Consider the following 27,391-nt stretch of genomic DNA (forward strand, 5'->3'; position numbering starts at 1 on the left):
CCTCTTTCATGCTGTCAACGCTTTGGAATTTCAGATAGCCGTGTGACTACGCCCTTAACCACTAAGAAGCTATGCGTCATTTAGTCTACACTGAAGGGCTGAGTAACACCAAGACCTTTTCCTCTAAGACTACACAATTCACCAAGGAGACAGACATTTAAAGAACAAAATAGGGTGAGATGAGTGCAATAATATATTTACAAGGACGTAAAGAGCGTATCAGGGCTGTTAATAGAATTTTGAAAACCTATTTCTTTACTTTCAGAATAAGAACAATCCATGTGTGAACTGACATCTGTGATATCCCAATATTTTCAGACAAGAGTCATATTATGAAGTCTCTGAGATGTAAGTGACCTTTTAAGAAAAGTCCACATACTATCTTCATCTAATTTTTCTTACCGAAATTCTCATTACTCAATGCCAGGGTAAGTCCTTAAATATTGAAGAAGAGCTGGCTATAGCAATGGGTTTCCAGCAGCCACCATCCATCCAGAATACTTCCTACAATACAATCCAGGATAAGAATGATTCATGGAAACCACAAGTGGACTAGTGGGGTGGGGGGAAGAAAGAAAAAGGAATTAATATTTATGGAGCACCTTCCTTTTCACGGGCACTTGACTAGTTACTTGATATATGCATCACATTGAATCCTCACAGCAACCCTATGGGGTAGGGTCAGCAGAATTTGGGGAAGCAGCCTGAGCCCCACAGTACCAAATATGTGACAGCCAGGATTTGAGACGAGGTCTGCTTGATGACAAAGCCCAACTCTTTCTGCTATTATGCTCCTGAACTGGCAAATGCCAAAGCCATATGCATGAAAAGAAGAAGCAACCAAATACCTGGATGCATATAAACTACCAACTGTTCATTCAACGTAAAACCACTGCTACAGAAATGAATAGATGTCTTCAGTCTTTGAAACTGTTAAAGAGAAAACCTCAGGCCCCAGATGGTAAAGTCCATAACAAACCTAGAGTTAATACCTGACTTAATTACTGTTTCTGGCTCTCTCAGAACTACCGTCTTAATCAGCCAGTCTGGAATTTTCTGGAAAACAACAATGAGGGAATTCATCATGTGGGCTCTCTCCATTCCTCAGAAGACAGAAGAGGCAATCTGCGTGATAACAACTGCCTTCCCTCCCAACCCCCAAAAAGATGTCCTGTTCTAAATACAGAGGGTGACAAAAAATGGATACACATTTTAAGAAAGGAAAAAAACTATTAAAATTGTAGTAATATATACCTATAACAAAAGATGAACACAAGTCACTTTTTTCATTATAAAACTTCACAGAGGAAGTGTTATTGGAATCATAACTTAAAAAGAAATGGGTAGATTTTAGATGTGAGTAAAAGGACAGAAACAACACCTCAGGTGAAGGAAAGAGCCTGAGCAACAACATATACAAACAACTGTGTATTCAGATAAAAGTGAGTCATTTGATAATGGTATGAAAGTAGTGTTCAATAAGAGTTGCCACTGTATAAAGAAGGAATTGGTCAGATTTTCCTCCAAAGGGCTGGATAGTATGTCAGGCTTTGTAACTGTTACAATTTTGTGACTCTGTTATTATGGTGTGAAAACAGCCATAGACAATGCATGAGTGAATGGGTATGGCTGTGTTCCAATATGACTTCATTTATCAAAACAGATGGTTGATGAATTTGACCCACAGTCTACAGTTTGCAGACCTCTGGCTCCTGTGGATTTCTTAATCAATCTTATTTGAGTACAGCTGAAAAACTGATAATCTTTAAATGTCTCAAATTGTCCTGTCATTAATGGTACTAGCATTTTTCAGTAACTGCTTTCAATTGATACCAATATTATGAAATTTTCAAACATGAAATTTCATGAAACACAATCTGTGTTCACTAGTAAATGTAAAAAAAAAAAACCCATTATGAACCATGTTACCATGGTTACTACTATGATTTTTATAAATTAACTCATACAAATATAAGACCTGAAGTTGGTATTTAATTCAAACAACCATACAACATGTTACCAGGTCCTACAAATCACACAGTTTACCAAAACAACAAAATATATCATTATGTATGATGTTATAGGTATTTTAAATATACATATTTTAAATAAAACAACATTTAAGCTCTTGGGAATACTTAAAACAAGACAAATTTTTAATTATATTGAAATGCTTACAAAGCAAATTGTAACCATTTAAATACCTACACTGCCAAAGACAAAGGCAGTGATAAAATTTGGATACCTTATTAACCATAACTACTCAAAAAGCATTAATTAAATAGATGGTATTAGAAAAAATGAATATAGAAACACCTCAGGAAGTTTATCATCTAAGACAACAATGATGCATATATGTTATTAGAGGGCATACACAGTAGATGCTCTTACCACTTTCTGACCATAGTTCTATGTGGCAACATGTTCATGTGCTTTGTGTGTGTGTGTGTGTGTGCAAATGTTCTTGAAAAATGTTTTATGTGTTTTTGAAAAATGCTAGCTAGTACAATTCTCTATGGCAGGTATAAGGGGCAGTTTCTCCAGAACAGCAGAGCTGTGATATTTAACCGACTGTCCAGGAATAGTCAATGAAATCTATTTTTCTAGCCCACTTTCCAAAAGTACTGCATCCAAAATACTTGGAGAAGGTGAAGAAATTCTTTCAGACCATTGCACAAAATGACAGAGTTGGAAATCATGAGACAGGTCTAGAAATTCCAACATAGTATCGAAAAGTAACTCCAGAAAGAGCAAAGACAACAGAGAGGAGGAAATAATCACAAAAATGATCAAATAAATTTCACAGAGTTGGAAAAAAGCACTAGTTGTCTCACTGAAGGAAAATAAATAGGATCAATGGAAAATATGGTAATTTTAAAATACATTTCTTAATTCCTAAAGAAAAACATGCCAATAGCACCCACGGAGTAAAAGCAAATAGTCAAGGGCAAGAATCAGAATGAATCTGATCATGGTACTTACAAGACAATAGATCAAATCATCAAAGTCCAAGGGAAAATGCATTTGAACATAGAAAGCTATTACACTATTTGAGAAAGAGGGCAGAGGACATTCTTTCATACCAGACCTTAGAAAATGTAAGATCCACAGAATGTCTGTGACATAATTATGTGATAATGCATTCCAGGAAAATAAAAATGTCGTCCAAGAAGAAAAGAAAAAGATGTGGGATTTCAGAAGGTATGGAGCATAAAACAAGTTAACATTTATTTTGGGGTCTAAGTAACTAATTGCTACTTTTTTAAGTACTTTTTTTTTCACCTTGCTCTTTCATTGATTTTGCAAAACTGTGAGATTCTTGTGGTTAGAAACCTTGTTGTATTGTTTATTACTGTACCTCTAACATATGGAAGCATACGTGATACATAATAAGCACATAATAATTATTACCTGTGCTGGATTTGATTCTTCATTTGTTTACAACTATGTTGTCCCCATTCACAACTATTGGCCTCTTAGCTGCACTTGCCTCCATAGCCAGCAGGTGTCCCAGTCAGTCACTTTAATATCCTACAGAGCACCCCAAATTTCATCTTTCAGCTACTTTTATTTTGCCAATTTCAAATTCCAAGCTACAAAGTATTGCTGGAAAAAAAATATGCCAATATAATTTCTTGAGATGCAACCTCTAAAGGACCTTCTCTACATCCTATATCCTCGCTCTTTCTGACATTTTCTGTTACACTTTTAAAATAAACTTTATTGAGGTATAATTTCAAGATAATAAAATACACCCATTTTAGGTATATGATATGCAGCATTTTGACAATTGTATATATTCACAATATCACAACCACAACTATGATATAAAATATATCTATAATCAAATTTCTCTCATATCCTTTTGCAGTTACTCCATTTTCAACTCCCAACATAAGGCAACTACTGACCTAATATGTACTTTTCCAAATAGCAATCTGGAAGAAAAATCATGACTAATCTCCAAATGGGAAATGATATGAGAAAACGGAATGATATGAGAAGATGGAAACTCATGTTAAGATGATTATTTTATTTGGGGAATGTGTAACAAATTCATGATGATTAATTGCAAAAATCAAGAGAAAAGTTTACTACAGAAAAAAATATCAAAAACTAGATATATCATTATAATTTCCAAACCAAAAATGAAAGAAAAATGAGGCAAGAAGACTTAAGCAATCTAACGGAAGTGATGGTAGGCAGAAAGGAAAATTAAACAAAGAAAGCACAGTAAAAAACAGACATAAAGAGTAATGTGGCAATAGTCAGTCTAAATATATAAGTACATCCACCCACACATGCAAAGATGTGATAAAAAACTGTATTTGCTTACTAAAAGACAGACACTTAGGCTGTGTTTAAAAAACAGAGGAGAAAGACGGATACATTTTAAAATATGCTATTTATGAGAAATGGAACAAAAATAAAAGAATACAAAAAGCTTCAACACAAGAACAGAAAAAGACATGTTAAGCAAATATAGGTATAATAACAACAACAATAATAATAACAATACCAGAATAATCAGAATTCAAGTGATAAGTACTAAGCCATACAAAGGATAATACACATGGACCCTCTCTAAATTCTAACATAATCCTCATGAAAGTTACAACCTACAAGAAAATCATGAACCTTCATGTACCTAACACTATAGCTTCAAATGACATAGAGGAAAAGTAAGGAGTAATTAAAAATTTTAAAATATTTTTCACAAAATTATACATAAAAAACAGTAGTGCCTGGCACTAGGGTTACAAAGGTGAATGAGCATAGTTCCTGCCCTTTAAGAAATGACAGAAACACAGACACACTTTCACCACAAATGCTAAGACAGTTTGGGTATCCAGATTTTGAGGCTGAGAGAAAACATCCCAGAGGAGATGCAAAACAAGATTACCCTGGAGGATGATTAAAGTTAGCCAATATAAGACAGGAGAAAAGGGCTTTCCAGGTAAAGGAAAATAACAGGCAAAGACACAGAGGCACAAAACACCAGGAGGCATGCAGGCCAACTCCAAACACTTCAATTTTACCAGCACATCAAGCTGGAGAAAGGGAGTGGCAGCGGTCAGGGAAGTGGTAAATGCGTTAAGTCATGGAGAACCTTGCTTGACGGGAGAATTTCCTGTTCACTGTGTTCATAAGTGCAATGACACAATCAGAATTGCATTTGAAATCAATTACTTTGACACCTGCTCAGAAGATGTATTTAAAGGATGCAAGACTAAAGGTAGGAAACAAGACAATTATGGTGACTGTGGTCCACACAAGGGGCTACACTGAGGAAGCAGTAATAGGAACTGAAAAGCAGTAACAGTATTGCTTATTGGAGTACGTAATACTTCCCAGCAGAACTGGCAGGTCTTATTGGCTGTCTGAGTGTGCAGGGTGAGGGAGGGAGTGGAGTCTAGGATGATTAACAGGTTTTATGGTTTGGAATGTCAGGGCAGTGGGGCCACTAATTGAGATTGGACACAAGACAGGGCTGGTTTGAGGGGAAGATGTCTCATCCAGTGTTGGACATGTTAAGTTTGAGAAGCTGGTTGGATAGCAAAGAAATGTTCTGGCAGACAGACCAATATGCAAATTAGAAGCTCAAGCGATGGCAGGGTTGGAGATATAACATATTGGCTTATAACCGTGAATTCAGAGGTGATCAGGCTGGGAGATCATGTAAAGAGAAAACTGCAGCCAAAAAAAGGAAAGAAGAACAATTTCTAGCCTTTCTTTAGGTAATGGCTTCAGTGAAAGGCATCTAATTGTTTCAGGCTATTGGTCACAATGAACGTGATCATACAGCAAGCATCACAGCACTCTCGTGTAGCACATTTCTATGAATCTAAGAAGCACGTTTTCTCCATTTGAACGTTTCTGAAATTGGGTCACATTTTATAAATGATCTCTATCCTCATCCCCAGAAAAGCTAGGGATGTTATTAAAACGATTGTGCTTCTTAAAAAATGGTATTTCAGGTCAGGTTCTCTGGGAAGGTGACTCAGAGTGATTTACGTGCAGGATGTATATTGGGAAACGTCTGCAGGGTCACTTCCTGTGGAAGGGAAGAAAGCTGAATTGGGCAGAGGAAGAAGTAAGGCCCCTCTGCCGTCACTCACTGGGCTTTGTGCAGCTCTGAAGCTGGGGTGGCCATCTGCGGTTGTACAAGTTGGGGAAATAAGGACTTTTCTAACACTCTGCTCTTCTCAAAGAACACTGGATGCAGGCTGCCCCTCGGGAGTGGGTATGACCTTGGCAAGCAGAATTTCATCCAGAGAGGATGTCAGCTGAAGCACTAGCAAGAGGTACACCCAGGGATAAAAAAGTCTATTCCTGAAGGAGAATATGGCCACAGAATGCCATCTACTGCAGACGATATTTATGAATGAAGGAAATACAGCATTTTTATCTCAATATGATTTCATCTTAACATGATCATGAAGTTTCCAACAGACACTTTCTCTGGCACAACCCATTTAAAAATCCACTTTAGTAAAAGTTGAGGTCATCTGAAATCCTACCCTGTTTGGGATAAAGTAGAGAGGTGGAATTCTTCCTGAAAGTTAAAAAATTATATATGATCAAAAAAGACATTCACTGCAAAATTCCTAGGGATTTGCTGAAAAATTATTTGGCAATGAAAGAGTCAAATAGTAACGGCAAGCGCTAACTTCTGTAGCCCTTAGCATGAGAGGGAGATTTATCAGGAACGGGTGGTGCTCTAAGGCCTGTGTCTTCCATTGTCTGCAGCAGGAAAACATCCTTGGCCCTGAGGAGGCATGGAGGGCAGCACCCACTTGGAGGTCACCTTCTGCATCCAAGAAGTCATTCTGGGTCTGCAGCAGGAACTATTGGCTGCCAGCATTTCCTTCCACCTCTTTGGACTTCAATGACACTCTAACTGCAGTAGACCTCATGGAGAACCTGGACCTTAGGTCTTGGGACTCTAAGGACGTGAATAAATGCATCGGGGCCACTGTCCCAGACTCTCAGCCACTTTATACTTCCTCCCCATCATCTCTCACAGCAAGACCCTCCCACAAGGGTGGGGATGGAGAGTCAAAAGGGAGCAGTGAGGACCTAGCCACGCGGGACCCGCTGAGGGGGCGCTGGCCTGAGATCATGCCAAGTGAAATCGAAAAGCTGTACCTCTCCCAGGCTTCCCTCCAAACAAGCACTGCCTGAGCTCGAAGCCATGGAGGAAGGCAGAAATGGGTTCTTTCCAGTAATGCAGTAGGAAGGTAGATCAATACTTCCTAAACCACCAATAACAAAAAACAAATCTCAATCGACTTTTCTAGAGAAAACAATACGTTTTCTTTCCATTCTCTCTATATAAAGATTTAAAATCGTTATCATATAAAAGAGGAAATATAAGTGTCTGCAGACGAAAATTTGTAGGAAACAAAGTATATAAAGATGAGGCAGGAAGTTTATTAATGATGATGATAATATTTTGTGATGTTTGTCGTATTTTTTTCAGTTTCTTTTATATCTGCAATGTGTGATTTCTTCTCTCAAGCTAAATAAATCCTTTAAAAAAATCTTCTAAATGACTAATTTTGTATTTGTATAATAATTTAATACTTTTTTTTCTTAAAGAGGGCCAGACACCTTAAAAGTTTGAGGCCCCACAACCTGGATTCTCTCTTACTTAATGATGTGTTAGACACTCTTCCCAGCACTTAATTAATTTAATCAGGTAAATTCAGGAGATGCTGTCATCATTCCACTTTACAGATGAGGAAGTTGAGGACAAACTTGGCAACAGGGTCTCATTCAGGACAAGGCAGTGTGACGATTTGAACCTGCCGTCGCCTTCCTGAGCCCAGGCTCTTTAAGCTCCGTGCTATACCGAAATAGGCTGTGTAGAGATTATTTTGATGCACTTTGATATGCATCCTTTCACTTATCATTCAACATTTACCAAGCTCCCTTTTGGTTAAAGGAATGTGTTCGGTGTGGGATAGTATCAGGTGGATGTGAGATAGTTCCTACATCCACAAAGCATAAGGATTAACGAGGAGGCCCTAAATGCTGTCATAGAAAGCTAAATAAAATACAAAGGTATTAAAAATGCTACAAATCAATAAAGGAGAAATAATGAATGAAACATTCTGACCTGCCGAGTGAATGCATATGAGCAGCGGCATATGCACGTCTGATAAGTCTCCCTTTCCTTCATGGAACACTGGAGAGTTGATGCTACAATATTCTAAATTTTAACTCAAGATAATGAATATATTTGGAACAACAAAGTTGAAAAGTTTCATTTCAGGACTAATGACCAGATGTGTTCTGAATACTGACAATGTGACTGGCGTTGTCATAGGCATTTGGTGATCTCAAGGAAAAGCAAATTTTATAACTGGAAAGAATAACTGAGATCTTATAATCTACTCTTTTCCACGAGGAAGTTGAGGCCAAAAGATACATGGCATATACTCCAAGAGCCATCTGTTTCAGGAAACCTTTCCTTACATGACCACAGTCAGATATCATTTTACCTTTCTCTGAACCCAGCTTAGAATATTGTTGTTCTTCTATGGCTCTTGTTTCTTAGTTGAGTACTTGTTTTATACATATTAAGATCATAAGTTGTTTAACCTTTTTTTAAATGATCAACGACACCTTTAACATCTAAAATCTAGTCACCATCTTCTCAGAAAAATGCATATAAACACATATCCAAAACTTTATATAAAATCATCTAAAGCTAAAACATTCATCTCTCTAGAAGTCTCCGGATCTCAGGTTAAGGATCTTTCTTTTAGATTGTTGGCTCCAAAAATATTTTTTTTAATGCATGTCCATAACAAACATACATAAAATACATGTATCCGTTTATCTTCTCTCAGGCTAGTATTGCCATAAACATGAGAGAAGCTTAATAAAGTTCCACTGATGTGAATTATCCAAGAACTAAGTCACAGCCCACAGGACACCCAGATCCAGACTCAGAACTCCTGGTCTGGTCATGTCTTACACTATTCCATCATCTCTCTTTAAAAAACAAACAAACAAGTAAACGAAAACCATAATCACTGCCATTATGAGCTCAGTTTTACAGAGGAGTTTAAACAGACATCAAACAACAAACTCAGTATAACTACTTGGATACAACTAGACATGAAATAGAAATTCACGTGTAGGAAAGGACAGCACCTTTAACATAGAAGGTACGCAATAAATATGTGTGGTATGATTGTGAATACATGAATAAATGAATAATAAAGAAGGATGAAAAATGCTGCTGCAAGTGGTGAAGGCTTTTGGATAGGATGGCAACTGAGGTTAAAACTCAAGAGTGAATAAAATTTGAATAGGAAGAGATTCCAGCTAATATAGACCCCGCATAAATAATACCATCCGAACATGAGAAAACCTAAGAGGCATGACAGGAAAGTACTGAAGAGAGCGAACGGAAATGCACTGGAATAGGCAGGTAGGAGTCAGATTGCATGTGACCTTCAGGGTCAAGCTGAGGAAACCCATTTGATTTTCTGGGCAACGGAATACAACTTGAGATTCTTAAACAATGCTGTTACTTAACAGTTGTACTTGACAGGCGTTAGTAATTAAATGTATAACCAAAGAGAAATAAAAATTACAAATCATTTTTTAACATCAGCTTGTACAAACATCCAAATGGGTTGTTTACTTATTCAACAAACTATGACTCTCATCTAATAAATAGTCCTTCAACTGAATAACTTAATTTATGATTCCCGGTCAGCAACTCATCCTTTTTACAGGAAAGAAATGACTATTGATTCTTTAAGAGTAAAATTCATAGCTGATGGCATGATGAGTAGGGTAAATACAGGATTGGGTCATACTTAGCTGAGTTCCTACATGAAATGTCCCACGGAGGAGCTCCCATTTAGACTGTGGTCCTCTTTGTAACTGTTGCTTCGTTATATGTATTTTTTTAAAATTTGCTTTATCAAATATTCCTATTGTTCCTATATTTGGACCTGCCGATTAAAGCTGGTCATTATTCAACTTCTTTACAAAATATACTTTTACACAGTATATTTTGGTTATAGCCCCCTTTCAAATAAAATTGAAAAGTGAGCAATACTTTTTTTTTTCCCCCAGAAAATCTGTACCCACCCCTCTCCAGCCCAAAGCTGTCTCCTTCCCCTTCAGTATCACCTTCACCACTGTCACACAAATATTGTACCAATGACTGAAGGTGAGGGTAAACGTGGGAATGTGATCTTAACGTACAGATAAGATAAAAGTGAGCCAGAAGTTATTAAATAACTTGTTCCAAATTCCCACAATGCAGGTAGTAGAACAACCCAGAGGCGATACCAAGTCCATATTGTTTCCATTACACCAGATTGTCTCCCCCTTCCCTAACTGTCCAGGGAACTTTCCAATGTTGGCGTTCCACTGAGTGAGTGTGTGTGTGTGTGTGTGTGTGTGTGTGTGTACACGCGTGCACATACAGACATACAAAAGGATGTTTGCCGCTGCAGAGAACAAAAGAAAAAAATCTCTGCTTGTATATAGCTTATACATTTTTTAATGTGAGTATAGATTATGCATGTGTTGTAGACACGTGGAGGTAAAATACCACTGACTTTCTAATAGAAATTTCTAGCTAGTACCTTATACCTTAAGTAACTTCGTTCAAAGGTTTGATGGAAAAAAATCTGCAACTACATAACATTTATTTTATTTGTGTAATTTAATTATCAATTAAAGTTAGACTCAGTAAAGAAAATTCAGCGTTAGTCATCATTAAGTAAAATTTTCCTAGTGTTCACATTTCTTTCAACAAATATGGATCTTAATTTAAGAAGAGGGAGGTACAAATAAGGAGAACAAAGGTGGATATTAACATATTAATCATTTTTATGGGAAGATAATAGTTAAACTTGTCTTTGTTGTTAACTCTGAAAAAACATTCAGAAAATCCCGCAGTTCAGCAAAACGATTTCTGAAAGAGGAAAGGTACACTAAAAGAACAAAGTCTTACATTAATAATCTCTACAGTAGAGTATACCAATTCAAATGTTGTATTTACTGTTGACTGTTAATCAAAAAATTTAAACAATTGTCTAGAAAAATCACTTCTCAGCAAAAACTAATTCAACACGAGCTGTAAGTTTGTGAAGTAAATTGAAATCCACAGTTGTATGGTGACAAAAGAAAATAATGATTCTTGGCCTCAGAAACAACACAATGAATCACTTAATATCTGGGAGTTATATACAACCAATGGAGAGAATAAGCTTTCTGCACTAACAACCCCTTATATCAAGCCAATTAATGACTTAACTGCGGCATCTGAAGAGATTCTGTGGATTATTATCTGAAAAGAAAGAAGACCCTATAATAATAGGGCAACAGGGCCTGGCAGAGTAATTGCCTTTTGGGGAAAAAAAAAATGTTTTCTCAGTTTCCAGTAGAAATGTATGAAATACAAATTAAACAGAAATGAACAAATATGTTAAGAATCCCGTTATTTCACTTTGATTCCCTCAGGCACCCATTATCCTGCTAGAACTGAATATTTACAACAACTAAACACCATTAGCAGAAAAGAAGATGAAAGAAAATTCTTTTCCCACTTAAAGCATTTCAACATCTGGGCTACCATGGGCCATTAAAGCACAACAAAACAGCCTGTCTGCACTGCCACTTATCCTTCTATTTATTTATTTTTAAAGGAAAATGTGAAGTAATATCTGTACAGTTTAGACTCCCTCTGAGGCCGAACAACCTGTTTCCAGGGAAAACCAAACATTACTATGATTTCCATTCCCCTTTTTAAAAAAGGTGTCTTCTCCTTCTTTTCACTCAGGTTAATTAAACACGCCAATTCATAAGAAAAAGGGGCAAGGGGGAAGGAAGAGGAGAAATTGTGTTTCACAGCGCATCTCATGTAAGAGTTCAGAGTAAGACTCAAAAGGTATTCTGAGGAAAGAAGGAAAACATACAATAATGAAAGACAGAAACTCTCTCAGGTTCTGCTTAACTAAAGTAAAATAGGACCACTAATTAGTCACAGGATTACAGGGAGAATATAGGTGTGTACAGGCTCAGCTGAATATCATAGATGCCAGCCAGGAAAGGCATGAAACCAGAGTGACCTACCCACAAAATGCAAGTGGAGAACAAAGAAGTCTTAATATGGAAAAATTGGCATTAAAGAATGCTCATTTCAATTAAAAAAAAATCTCTCCCAAATGTTCAATTAATGCTCACTGAGGACTCCCTGGCAGGAAGCATTTCTTGGGAATTATGTCTAGAGTAATAAAAGAGGTGAATGACTGAAAATAAGTGGTTTTGGGTATTGACACTGCAGGTATCCAAGGAAGACACCCCAAAAGTTTAGTTCTAATGTACATCAAGGATGGGTTGAACAAGACTATTGAGCTGAAGGCTGGTGGGAGAAATGTTCTGTAGGCAGGAAGTGGTAAGATGAAGAACACGTCCAAAAGATACACAGGGCAAACACAGCTCTGAGTTCAAACTAACACTCAGGTTCTGAGCTTTTAATAGCACAGGGGGCAGCAACTCATAAAGACAATTTCCGGTCACATTTTATGGGACTTCCCTTTACAGCCAAGACATAAAGCCATCTCCATGAAAGAAGCTTTACAACAAAACTTTCCATCAAGTGTTTGAAAGAAACAGAACCATCTGACAAGTCTCTGATATTCAAACAATCAAAAGCTAAAAACAGCAATACAATATTCATTCAATCGAATGAGGCCCATAAAACACAGGAGATAGCTCACTTCTGGACATGGTATTGGTGGCATTAGGCTTCCTGACTCTAACACTCCTAGTCACACTCTCCCTCCAGCGATAATAAAATATCACTATCCAGCTAGAAAATCAACACATTGGCTTCCAAAGCACATGGCCTCCGTCGTTTTCCTATCAGAACCCTACAGCTTTATGAAGCCACATACTGACGGAATGGCAGTGTAAAGAGAAAATAAAGCCAAAAGGAAAACAGATCAACAGCTGTTTCCCCTTGCACTAAGCAAGCACTGCAAACACACAGTAGTGTAGGTTCTTGCAATGTGAAAACTGTTTTGGTTTTTACAGCATGTATAGTTCTGTTCTGTCCTGGTTGCTACTGTCCAGACTTTATTACCAGAAAAATCATTCCCTATGTGCATGTTGCCTATAATATCCCCCTTCCAGGGAAAGAAGTTATAGCTCAGACCCCATTTCTAATTTAACTGTTCATTTGATTGTCATTAACGCTCTAAAGCAACATGTGCATTGCACTGACTTGTCACAACTGGGCCATCAATTTGGGGGAGAATCCATCAGTTTGGCAACACCAGTGTTTCATACAATGTATTTCACAAAGAAAGGCAAAACCAACTTTGCTGAGATAATGCACACCTACTTCGGCCACAGTCAGCTATCACGATGTCTGTGGTTTAATATTTCGGTAATTTATCCTAGATAGCAGAAATATTAATGTCTCATTACAGGAAGAACAATCATGCATAAATTGTGACCAAATAACATTTAAATATTTTGCCAGAAAAAAATGTATTTCCGGTAAAATAAGAGAAAAAGGAAAGAAAATGGAACACTTATTTGCGAAGAGCAGAGTATACAAAAGATTGGAACCCAAAAAAGAGTTTTATTGTGTAAAAGATAGAAAACCAATCCTATAATTTGATTAAGTATGACAAGCCCCTGAACATTCCAATCAATTTTACTATAATATTCACATATACTATAAATTGTTTTCCTGTCTTGATGAGATCCAGCAAACAAATTTCTAAGCAGTTCAACCAAAAATAAATATCTCCAGCAACTTGGAATCTAACTAAAGTATGTCATAGATGTGTTTGAAATAGTAGAATTTTGGAACTGCTCATTTTATAGTTGGGAACAATGAGATTCAGAGATGTCTCGTGACTTGTTCCAAATTACTCAGTTATCAAGTAAGTCAGGATTGGCCTTTGTTTCCTAATACAACTGAGCTGGTTACTGTCTGTGAGGTGCCTTCTGACCTGGTAAATCATGGGGAAAAAAGAAGATTCCTGTCCTTGTTTTAATGGAAAAAAAGAAGATTCAATAGCTTCCAACAAAAAAATCAATTTTGTTTTAAAAATGTTACACTCAACAGACTAAGAAATATATGTCATATATTTGCTCATGTTATTTAAAATCAACAAAATGACACATCTGGGTTTTTCATTCTGTGCACCAGATCAAATATTATGCTTCATAAAAATCCATGTGGTCTCTAGTTAATGGTAGCTTTGTACGATTAAGATTGGGACGTGTTCTTGATTGACTTTATATCTTTTGCCATTCGCTTAGCACGTTGCTATGGGAATTTAAAGTCAATGACCTCTGAAAGTATATAAATAAGGAGAAAAACTATGACTGTACTCAAATTTCCCAAAGAAACTAAAATGAGCATCACTCTTAATTAACCACATCTTTATAAGATAAACAGAGGGGAGAGAGGATACAAACTAGAAACTACACCTTGATAAAGGGAGAACTGAACTGATGTAAGTGCAAATCAGGGAAATATGTAGAGCATAACCAAACCTAATTTATGTACATCCTGACCATCTGGGTCTCATATTTTACAGGATCAGTGTGATGTAAACTTGTCCTGGAGCCCTCTAAGGCAATACTGTTTATAGCACTACTTGGTACCAACACCGTCTGGCCATGCATGCAGCAATGAGGCTGGTTCCTTAATGAATGCCCATGGATAAAATCCGACCCTCTGATGAATGTGGTTTAGGGACAAGCTCTGTCTTTCACCCAAATCCAGGCTTGACCTCCCACTTTGTGAATTACTCTTTTGAGTCATAAGGTATGGCAAGCAGAATTATAGACCACACTCAGAAAAACTCCCACCCTAAACGTGCACATGACGATAGGCCACTCCTGGTGGCATCATATTGCATAATTATTATATTGCACAGTAGGGAGATTTTGGGGGGCATGGGGCTTACCTTTTAAGGGCTCATCTAATCACATGAGCTCTTAAAAGCAGGGAATTTTTTTCTAGCTGGTGGCAGAAAGGGAAGCTAGAGAGACTGAAATCATGAGAAGGATTATACTTGCTGGTCTGAAGATGAGGGGAGCCCGGAAGAGGCAATGCTGTTGGCTTCTAGGAGCGGTGAGTGGCCCCTGCTGGCAGCCAGCAAGTGAAGGAGAACCTCAATCCTACAACCACAGGGACGGAATTCTGCCAACACTTGGAATAACCTTGGCAGTGGATTCTTTCTAGAGCCTCTGGCGAAGAGTCCAGCCTACCAGACACCTTAATTTTCACCCTGTCAGACTCTGAGCAGAATATCCACTGAAGCTTGGCTGGACTTCTGAACTGAAGAACTGTGATGTAATTAATGGGTGTTATTTTAAATCACTACGTTTATGATGATTTGTTACACAGCACAGAAAACTAATACATAGGGTGAGTTACTTAACTTTCAGAGCTTCTGGAAAAACAGAGCTAATACAAATCATCAACGGTTGGAGTGAGTCCAGAGATTATGCGCGCGATGTGTCTAGCACAGTGTTTAGCCGGCAGTAAGAATCCGAGATGCAGTTATCGTGCCCTTAAATACTTTCTTTTATGAAACGTCAGAGTTTTCTGACACATTTTATAAGTCAACATTTCTGGGAATCCCCCTGTAAAATTGTTTGGTATGACTTCTGCCTAAGTTCCCCTATGAACAGACTTACAGGTTTGTGAAATTAAAATGAAGTTTCACATGCGGTATCCCAATAAGATAATCAGATGATTCCACAGAGCCCATGTGAAAATAAGTCTGCTTAATTTGTATTTGCATCCTACCTAGGCTATGCAGAAAACAACAACAAAAGCTGGATATCCTTAAAAAGAACTAGGATCCTAATAAGGAAACAAAGGTCCTAAGTGTTCCAGGTTGTAGTTGTCGGTGACAGTAAAACGCAGTTGAAGAACGACCTGAAATCTGCACAAATCTAATATCAACTTGAGCAAAATCTTCTACATTTTAGGACCCAAACAGGGAAGATCCAGGGCTTTGCTTACTGTTCAACGGGTCCAAATCATGCTTAGTTATAAAAGTATAATTGTGGGTTGAAAGAAAATTAATTTAAATTAATTACTCCAAATTAATTCATTCCACAACTATCAACTGCCAACTAAAATGCTCTAAGTGATGTGCTATGAAGTGAAGCCACACGGTGATCAAGATCAAGGGCACAGCTCACTGAGCTCACAGTCCAATGGGGAAGCCAGATAAACCCACAGAAATTACACGATAGTGAGAATGTTAGGGGAGGGTGTTATTAAAACATGCAAGAGACGTGAGACTTTCAGGAGGAAGTAACATCGAAACGGGGACCTACAGGGCAAGCAGACATTCCTTAAGTGCGAAGGGGATGGAAAGTGTTCTAAGCTGAGGATGCAGCATATCTAAAAGTGAGAAGAAACCGTGATGCACTTTCAAGAAAGTGAAAGACATTCCGTACAGCTATGTAATTGGCTACAAACTGGAATGTTTTTACTGTTATCACTGCTTTGTACATATTTTTTAAAATCACGCAGCACCAAACCCTAAGTGGTGAGGTGCACTCCCTGCTTTTATGTATTAAGTCTACTGTTCAATCTAGACCCTGTAACATTTTTCAATGGAAAATTCTTGTCAAAATTGTTTGAAATCCCTTGTTTTTTAGCAAAATGGACAAGTTTGTGTTACTGTTTCATACATACCCTCAAGATTTTGTGGTATACAAATTACAAAATCACAGAGATTACAAAACAACAAAGATAAATGCCACAAAATAATATTTTGTTGTGAGGTCATTTAAAAAGTAAGGAGACAAATCAGTTAGAAATGACATTGAAACTACTAGATTAAAACAAAACAAAAACAAAAAAGAAAGAAAAGAAAACAAAGTCTCTCCCCATCCCAACTCTATGCACTCTTAAGCCTTGGTTATGCACTGAGATAAAAGGAAAACGAGATTACAATATATTTATCTTTTTGTCATGAAAGAGAGCCATTAAGAGACAGAATTCATTTGTTATCGTCAAACCACTAAAGACAATGTAATGATCAATAGTGAGACTTTAAAACTTTCAAAGTAGATTTTCTCCTATGTAGGGATAGATCCTTTACTTATAACACATTGGTTAGAAGTTGCTGTTATATTTCTTTCATTATAAAAAGCAAAGACTTATAAATTACTATGAACTATAGAGAAGGCCTTAAACTATACCTCATTTCCCATTTGCTAGTAATAATTACTAAAACACAAAAAATAAATACAACTGTTAGCCATTATATATAAAAATATTTAATCATTTTACCATATTTTACTTAATAGTCTGTCTTCAAACACATAAAATATCTTTCTTACTATTAAGAGTAATAATAAAATAATTGCTAACAAATATCAAATATGACTATCAGTTACTGTTCTAAGCTCTTTACATATTAACAATTTTTTTCATGACAACAACTATATAACGAAGGTACTGTCATCATTTTAAAGATGAGAAATCTGAGAAACAGAGAAGTTACATAACTTGCCCAAAGTCACACAGTGTGTAAGTGGCAGCCTCAGAGCAGGAACCAGCCAGCCCAGCTTGCATCCAGGTTTGTACCGCTATGCAAAGCTCCTCTCACAATTAAACTGATGTCACCGCCTGTTTGGAAAATCCCTACTACCCAGCTTTCCCAGGTCTCCTATCTTGAAAATGAAATTTGGTCTACAGGGTTTCTTCCATAGCAGAGAGTGAAAACATAGCTCTCTGAAGGCTAGATGACAGGCTGCCCTCAGGCTCAGGAGGACGTGATACAAGTAGGTGTTTCAGAATGGGAGGGTGGTGGGGGGACAAAGAGAAACAGAGGTCAAAGAAGACATGTGTGTGATAAATTCGTCCTCCAGGGGTGGATGCCCTCAGGGAGCTGGTTGAGAGTGCATTTGTTGGCAGGCTTAGTTCTGCCCCCTACCCACTTTGGGATTCCCAATGGATACGAGTATCTAGCGTAGCCCCACTCAAGAGGCAGCCAAACGTGACTGAGAAACAAAGGTGAGAATTAGTGAAGTGCAGAGATGGGTTGAGTTAATACACGCACACCTCCTCTCTAGAAGGAATCCAGAAGCTTCTCCCAAAATGCACAGGGAAGACACAAAGAGAAGACGGCTGAAGAGAGAGCCAGAGGCTTCCCTGGGTGAGGCAGTGGTGAGGGAACATAAAGGAAGCTGAACCCAGGACAGACAGCAAGATGCCTTAAAAGCATGGCCCGGCAAGATAGACCGAGGCTCAGAGGACCTACAGCACCTATCTTTCAAACGTCTCTCCGTTCTAAAGAAAATATCTCTTAACAAAGACTTGCATATATTTTCCAGTATATGGGGTACTAACTATTATTTCTGTCACAAAAACACTCATTTAAAATTTTTCAATAAAATTACAAAGGGGTTTAAGCACAATTACAAAACATATATTAATAAAAGGTAATCATGCACCCCGTATAATGTTTTAATGCACAAATTACATTTCTGTAAAGTGAACTTTACTAACAGTGACAGTAGACAAAGCTTAATATCCCATAAAAAATGTGAATAATGTCAGGCTAGGTTTCCACAGAATATTTTGATAACCTATTAGATCAGAAATTTTAAATTAAGATAGAGGACTAAATAAATGTGCTTACTAATGGTAGATGGTGATAGTGAGATTCACACTTATATGTGTATGTGACTAACCCTCATAGTACGTTCACAACTTTCTAAATATTTTAGAGACAAATATACATACCCCACACATGGGGAGATTGTGCTCAGTAGGGTGATTTCGGTGGAGAAGGATGGGTGCTTGTGGCTGCAGAGAAGAGATTGATGGTTGCCAGAGGTGGGGGCCAGGGCAAAGAGGTGGGTGATGGGGTCAAGTGGTAAAAATAAAAAATTAAATTAAAAACAACAACAATCTTAAAAACCCCAAGCAACCAAAAAAGATATTATAAAACTCATGCAAAAAAAAGTCCTTAATTTTATGTTACATAACTTCCTAACAAGTTTGGTGAGCTGGTTTCTTAACCCATAAGAAATTACTAGTTAAAATGATGGCTAGCCACCACGATGGCCTGCCAGGGCTCCAAGCTATTAACGGGGATTCTCCCATAGCACAGTTCCCATCCATCCTCAACCACAGCAGAATTGCATTTCAAACTTTGTACATGTGATCAATGGTTAATTAGGAACCCCTCTACAGAAAAGAAGTTTTAAGCTAGATTTTTCTGGACAGCAACTATTACCTAAAGCAAAAGCTACTGATCTGTCTCAAACCACGTCAGATAACAAGGGATACCCAGTCATCCTTGGGCCTGCGAACTACGATGATACGTCACTTTAAGCATTTTATTGTGTCATCCACTGACTGTTCCCAACTTGTCACATTGTCCCTTGAATCTTAGTCTAAACCACATCCAATTTCACTTGAACTACTGCATCACTTCCCAACTGCCCTCTTCACTATCCAAGCCTCCCCCAAATTTGTTCTCCATAGACTAGAGATCCTGGCAAAACATGGATTGAATCATGTCTCTCCCCTGCTTAAAATTCCTCTAGAAGTTTCCCATTGCCCTCAGGATTCAGTCCAAAATAATATTAATACTTGGAATAACCTATAAAGCTTTGCACAATCTAGTTCCTACCAAACTTCTCCAAACTCACTTCACTCCACACTCCGCTCTCTCTGGTCCCTCTTCTCACTGGCCTTTCTAAAAAATAAAATAAAATACACCCACACACACACCACATTGTGTGATAAAAATAATGGGTGCTGACATTATCTCTTATTATAACAACAACAAAAAACCACAGTGTTTCAAAAACTGGTATTTGATTGAACTCCACCCTTCCTAAAACTGAATAAACAGAGCTCTGAAAAGCAAAAGACAAACTTGTTTCTTAACCTTGCTGACTGGATAAAGCAAAGCTTTTTTCTTTTTTTTTTTTTTTTTTTTTAAAGGTAAGTGACACACTGAGAGTGAAAAAATAGGGTGTGAATTAAACCATAGGTGAATTAAACTACAGGGCAGAGAGATGTGTGCTGTTAATAAGATGAGTCACTGTTATCTGAGATTCTAGCCGACTTGCTTTCCTCAAATTCTTTCATCTTAAATTGTTCCATCGAAAAAGCATGCCATCTTCTCAATAGATGATAATAATGGGTATTGCTTACTGAGTGCCTACCACACTGCAAGGGCCATACATAACACGTACAGGCTTTAGCTCATGTGTTGTTTATAGAACCTGTGAGGCAGACATGATTGCCAGCTCCATCTTACAAATGATGAAACTGACAGCACAGCAGCTAGCCCAAGGTTGGGATACAATGCTACAAAGTGGGAGAGCAGGGCTTCAAACTCCGGTCAGCCCATCTCTTAAACACTGAACCAACTGAGCCCTGACAATGAGTTTGACAAAAGTCAGCACCCATTCTTCTTTAAAACAATAATAAACTCTTAGTAAAGGGAGAGAATAATAATTACTTAATATAATCAAATCTTCCTTAAACTAATACCAACTACAAATCTATTAGCAAATCATTATAGGTATTCCCATTGTATTCAGGAATAAGACACCCTGGTGGTATTCTTTGGCACTTTCCTGGAATTTCTGATTAATACAAATAATGGCAGAAAAATAGAAACTTTAGTTATAACTATTGAAAATGATAAAACCATTACTTGTATATTCTACAATTATTTAATTAACAAAGCTAAGCATATTACATGAAAAGTCGTAAGAACTAAAATAGCAAGGTCTATGAGATAGTTTGGAACAAAATAAATGACAAATAGAAATTAAATAACTGATCATTTTTATATTAATTATTCTATATCTTAGCAACATGTAGGAGAAATTATCTAATCCATATTAATGATAAAATTATATAATACTTAGGAATGACTATCATAAGGAATGTACTGAAACTATATAAAATGTCAATAAAACTAGACAATTAAATACTTTGAGAAGCATACTTTATTCCTGGATGGAAAGACTGTATGTTACAGAAATATCATTTTTCCAAATTATTTCATAAGAAATGAAATGGAAAGTAAAGTTGACATAAAAAGTTAAATTGACACTAAGATCTTAAAACTGACAGGGAAAAAATCCACTGGTGAAAATAATTTTGAAATAGAAGAGTAATAGAGACACTGACCTAGCAGATGTTAAAATTTACCACAGAATGAAAGTCAGTTTGTCACTGAAGTACGGATAGATGACTCAATGAAACACGGTACCAGTGAATCTCGGAGCAGCACATAAGGGAATAGTCAGCACTTAGTAAAGATTCTATAAAGCCATTGGTTAGTTATTTAGAAGAAATCATATGACAAACTTCAGCTTTAAAAAAAATACATAAGTAAGTATCTGATTCTGGATAGTCTTTAAAGCAATTTTTAAAATACTCAACAAAGATTGATAAATTTGACAAAATAAAAATCACTACATTCTATAAGTCAATGTATAGTCAATAAAATGATAGGATAAACAGAGCCAAAAAGTGAAAGAAATATGTTAAAATGTATTGATTCCTTATATAGTGAGGGATTATAAAATTTGGTAAGAAAAACAAAAATATTTCTAAAGAACTGAAGAGTTAATTTCAAAGAGTCAAAATATAAATAGCAAATGAACACTTTAAGGAATTTAATGTCTACAGTGATCAAGAATACGAAACAAAATGAGATACAATTCCTGACTTTAAAAATTCTCAAAAATTTTTTTTTTATTTTTTTCTGTAAAGGTAGTCACATGGTTGAAAAACAAAATAATATGAGAGGTATTCTTTTAGAAATTGTGCCCTGATTCCTGTCCGGGTCCATCCTATTTTCCCTCTACGCTCTTCTCTTTATTTAGACAATTTTATTAGTTCCTGTGGATCTTTGAAAGTTTCTTCATGAAATGCAAACAAATGTAGAAATATATACTTATAGGCCCACACTCTAACTCCTTAAATAAAATTTAATAACTAGCATTTTACATGAAGTTGAATATTTTTATGACTTGAAATACTATTTGTATTTCTTTTTATGCAAAATGTCCATTCCTGATCTTTGCCTATTGTTCTATTGCTTTGTACTTTTCCACACCCCTACAATTTCTAAAATATATTAAGAGAAAACTCTTGGTGATTTGAGAGGCAAATATTTTTTTTCCCAGTTTATCATTCTCCTTTAGAAGAATTTCCCGAGTAGTTAGGTTTTGTTTTGTTTTGTTTTTTGCCAACCAAATAATTTTTTTAATGAGTCAAATTCCTTTTTGTTTCTTCCTCTTTTAAATGCTGAAATTGAATAGAAAATTTTCAGATTTCTTTGGGCTTTCTAGGTATTAAATCCTCTACAAATAACAGTTTTACTTCCACCTTTCTATATTTTACACCTCAGATTTCTTTTTCCTGTCTAGCTTTGTTGACTAATAACTCCGGTAGAGCAACACCAGTCGAGGTGAGAACTGTGTGCCCTTATTTTGTTTGTACTCAGAGCAGAGACAGCAGAAGTGCCTCTAGCATTTTGACATTATTTATAATGCTGTCTCTGGGCTGTGTTTGTGTGTGTGTATGTGTGAGTGCATAAATAGTATGTCAGTTAGTCATGGTTATAAAATATTTAACTCTTACTTTATTGAGCTGTTCTGTTTTTTAAACATCCAAATGGCTGTTGAATTTTGTCAAACGAATATTCAGCATCTATAGAGATTAACATGTGCTTTTCCCTCTTAGATCAATTAATATGATGAATTATTTTAATAGAGTTCATAATCTTTCATTCCTATAATGCTGAGCCCTACTTTACCATGATGTATACTCCTTTAAGAGTTGCTGGGTTCTTTCTTCTAATAATTTTCTAAAGAGCTTTGCACTGAAACTTATAAATGAAACTGGGGATAGTTTTCTTGTAGAATTTTGACTATGCTTAGGTATCAATGCTATTATAACTTAATGAAAATAATTTGAAGCTTCTTTTTCTCTGGGAGTGTTCAAATCACACAGAAAGGATTTCTCCTTTTAAAAAAATCATTAGAGAGAATGTAACATATAAATGATACATGTTGTACTATCTAGGTAACAACTAATATCTATAGCAACATCTTTAAAAAGATACATGTAAAACTTAAAGTAACAAATAAGAACAAAATAATATTAACTAACAAATTGGTGAAGGAAAAGGAGATACTAAAAAGTTGATTAGTACCAATAAAGTCAAGAAAGGATAAAAAAGCTACATAAAAGATGGATTAAACAGAAAACAATAGTTGGATGGTATATACAAACACAACTATATCATTAATTATATTAAATGAAAATGGACTAAATATTCTATCTAAAAGGCTAAGATTGTTAGGTTGAATTGAAAAACAAAAACATAAAACACAACTACATGTTGTTTACAAGAGAATAACATAAGGACAAAGAGAGGCTGAAAGTAATTGGAAGGGAAAATATATATCCTGCAAACACTAAAAGAAATAAATTGGAATAGCTAACAGTGGAAAAAGCAGACTATAAGGCAAATAACCGTATTAGAAAGACAGGGCAGAATTCCATACCCATGAAAAAGCCCACCCGGGGGATATCACCATCCAAAATATAGCCTCCTAAAATCATAGCTTTAAATTTTAGAAAACATTAAACATTAAAAACAAATTTTAGAAAACATTAAACAACATTAACAGAAAATTAACAGAAATAGGGAAAGGAGAAATAGGCAAATTCACCACATTGTGGGTGGTTGTATCACTCTCAAAAGTTAATAGAACAATGGGAAATGCTACAGTAGGTCTGAAAAAGGCAGTTAATATACTTGACCTACTTGACATGCGTGATGCATTATTCCCAACAATGGCAAAATTCACTCTTTTTTCCAAGTACTACTGGAATATTTGCCAAAGTTGACCATATGTTGAGCCATAAAGCAAGTCATTATATAATTAAAAGGACTGAAATTATTCCATGTTTATTCTCTGGCAGAATCCTGGCTGTGAAATCTGTAACGTGAAAGGATAATTAGGGAATTCTCAATCACTTGAAAATTAAGCAAAACATTGCTGAATAACTCGTGAATCAGAGGAGAAATTCCAATGGAAATCAGACAATGAAGATGATGACATCATCATTAGACACAGAAGAGGTTTTTCACTAAGGAGGGTGATTCCAGGAAAGCAGGATGAAATGAAAACAGGGAAAAGCAGGAAAGGGGAGAAACCCACAGAAGAGAGGGCTGCAGGGCTGGCCATTTCTAAGTGTGCAGAGCTACCAAACTGTACCTTCAGCAGTCGCTCCCAGGCAGAGAAAGGGGCAAGAATTTGTTACTAATCCCTTATCACACTGATAATTGATGAGATAATTAACACAGCCTGTTAACGTGTCCACATTTCCATGTCAGGAGGGAAGCCCAGGCAGGAAACCCACCATGCGAGCAGGTACACGGCCCCTCCTGTCGGGACGCGCCTTGTCAAGGTCCTGATAAGAGATGTGGGTCCTTATGCACCCATTCTGAGCTACTCCAGCTTTGTCACTGGAAGCTGCCACCGAGATACACAGTCCCTTCTTCCAATGTATTTCCCTCCTTTTTGAAGGATGTGCTTTCTGAGGTTTGTCAGGGGGACAAAGAATCTTTATTTCTCACATCAAGGACTTCCTGTTCAAGCCTAGTTCCCACTCAGAACAGGGCTTTCTCCTTCTTGGAATATGTATGTGCTGATGATTGTTGGCATCTGCCATCACTGGGTCCCCTCCACACTCCCATTCCTCTCTGTCACTCCAGCAGGGCCTCCTGCACAGATTCTGCTGGCTTCAATTGCTTTTGCCCCCAGTGACACATGTACTGGATTTCAAGGCTTTTCATTGCCTCTGGGTTTTGCTATAGAAGTATTTTGTGGGTCTCCCCGAAATCTCATTCTGTATGATTTCCAAGAGGAGAATTACATTTGGCCCAAACTCCTGCCTTATTCCTCATGGAACCAGGAAAGATTGCTTTAAAACCGTTAAACATCATCATCAGAGAGGATACAATGTCACCAAGACTCTCAAAGAGATGACGTAGAAGCTGATTTGTACATATTTTCTGGAACATGTGTGGAACATTATTAAAATATTTATAACTTCAGGTATCTTAATTCCCCTCCTAGAAAATTTTCCTAACAAAATTATCAGAAATCTGGACAGAGATTTATTCAAAAATATATTTTCTGAAGTATTATCTTTAATAACCTCAAATTAATGAAACCATAATGGATTGCGGATACCTTTTAAACTGGAATATTATATACATGTTAAAAATAAATATTAAACATACATATTAAAAATAAAAATAATATTTACTTATGTAATGTCACAGGGAAATGTCACAGTTGCTGTGTTTTTTTTAAAAAGAAAAAAAAAATAGAATCTTTTTTATATCAAAACCATGTAGGAAAAAATAACCCTGGAAAGAATGATTTAATAAATTGCCTCTTTATAATTGTATTGCTGGCAATATTTTCCCCCCTTTACACTTTTCTATACTTTCCACTCTTACTATAATGAGCATATATTACTTTGATAATCAGAAGGATAAATAAAATTAAAAGTTTGAGATAAATCGAGTAAAAGATGGTGGCTGAAGGCTACACAATCCTGCAGATTGCAGCCCTAGCCAAAATAAAAGGGGAGGGGGTTTGTGTGAAAGCACGCACACATGAGATCTCTATTCAATGAGCCACATCCAAATTCAGCTTTATAAATACATTTATCATCAGAATATAAAAAAGAAAACAAAGATCATGATAAACACTATAAGAGTTTCAGTTAGCAGAAATGTCATCACGACCAAAATTTCTTCAGCACAAAGCCCAATATGCTTCCCAGTTGATTACCCAAAAATAAAAGCTACCTTCAAGGGAACATCCTACAGAAATAGTGCCTTTTCTGGTCCTTGTGACAGGAAACTTGGTGTGAACAGGAGGGACCATCTTAGACTTAATCGCCTGCTTTTACTACGCAAATTGAACAGATACCTGAGGTCTTCAATTCCACCCAGCCCATGTTCTTCTAAACCACCCCCCTTACATCAGACAGGAACTACTATCACTGACCTCCACAAGATAAAGACGTCAAAATGCCTGTATTTAAGTACTCCAAAGGAAGGCAGCACTAAAAATCTAGGAATCAAGAATTCAGAAAAATAGAAAGCACATGACACTTTTCTCATGACTATGAAACAAGTGAAGGGAGATTCCTGTTTAATTTCTTGTCTATGTCAAGTATGATTTCATTTAAAGAAAATTCCCCCATGTTATGCCCCAGAATTGATCATAATGGAATTTTTAAAAAATAATGATTATTCATTTTCACAAATTTCTCATAATAACAAGATAATTCAGAGCTATGCTGTTATTGTAAACATATCCCAAGATCTCTCTCAATATCCAAACTACCCTCTTTCTTCTTCTTTTACATCTCAATAGTAGCAACACCTAATGTGTTTACCCCTAGGGCTGTTAGTAAGTTTCTTGAGTTTGGGGAATTCTTAAAGAAAATTCTAGGAAACAGAGCAGTTTCAAGGAAGAATATGAAGAGGATAAGTTTTACTTTGTAGGTAATTATAGGAAAATAACTTGTACTTCATGCTTTTTCTTTCAATTTATATTTTTATTACTATTTACTGCTGCCAGAAATAATTGCGCAACACAGGAATTACCTTTTTCCTCTTAAGATTCTTGTAAAGACTTTCGGTTTTCATAAACCCCTTTATTTCCTTGCAGGATTCCTTCTGAAGGAGTTAAATATAACTTATAACTGAAAGTAAATATGAAATGTGTGTGCCCACTTAATCAAGAAAAAGCCAGTTCCTTGGGTTTCCATTTCTGTGGCTTTATTTTGTTTAGTTCTTGAGACTGAACTTGCTTTTACATTATTCGCAAATATTTTTCAAAAGTTTCAAGGAGTCTTTCAAAACAATCTAATTACGTTATTCTCTAATTCCTAACATTGGCAAAATCATTCAGAAATTGGATAGTTGGATTTACATTTATTTAATTTGAAGCACCCCCGTTTCCTTTAATAGGTTAATTTTAGAACTAGGTTAATCTCAAAAAGTGAGATAGAGAATTTCTGCATTTTATACACCGAGGGTTGGCAAACTATCACACACAGGCCAAACCTCACTTGCCACCTGTTTTTGTGAATAAAATTTTGTTGGAACAGAACTGCACCCACCCACATCTATGGCTGCTTTCCAGCAATAAAGCAGAGTTGAGGAGTTGTGACAGAGATCATTTGGCTCACAAAGCCTAAAATATTTACTACCTGGCTCTTTTCAGGAAGATAAATAAATAAATAAATAAATACAACCTGCCTAACTCTGATGTGTGCAAT

The 27,391-nt window shown here is 36.4% G+C and overlaps 1 protein-coding gene across 7 annotated transcripts in view; it reads right to left on the reverse strand.

Moving 5' to 3' along the window:
* IL15 (interleukin 15) overlaps positions 1-27,391 on the reverse strand; it is a 120,483-nt gene that overhangs the window by 13,422 nt on the left and 79,670 nt on the right. Inside the window, exon 2 of one of the 7 annotated variants that reach the window (XM_019730790.2) lies at positions 403-552. The exons of 5 other annotated variants lie outside the window; for them this stretch is intronic. In XM_019730790.2, the coding sequence (XP_019586349.1) occupies positions 403-414 (12 nt within the window). In that variant the 5' untranslated portion in view covers positions 415-552. The remainder of the gene's footprint in view (positions 1-402; positions 553-27,391) is intronic. One more of the 7 variants, XM_019730789.2, reaches the window with a different exon arrangement.

The sequence above is a fragment of the Rhinolophus sinicus genome, linkage group LG07, assembly GCF_036562045.2.
Source record: "Rhinolophus sinicus isolate RSC01 linkage group LG07, ASM3656204v1, whole genome shotgun sequence".
Classification (NCBI taxonomy): Eukaryota; Metazoa; Chordata; class Mammalia; order Chiroptera; family Rhinolophidae; genus Rhinolophus; species Rhinolophus sinicus.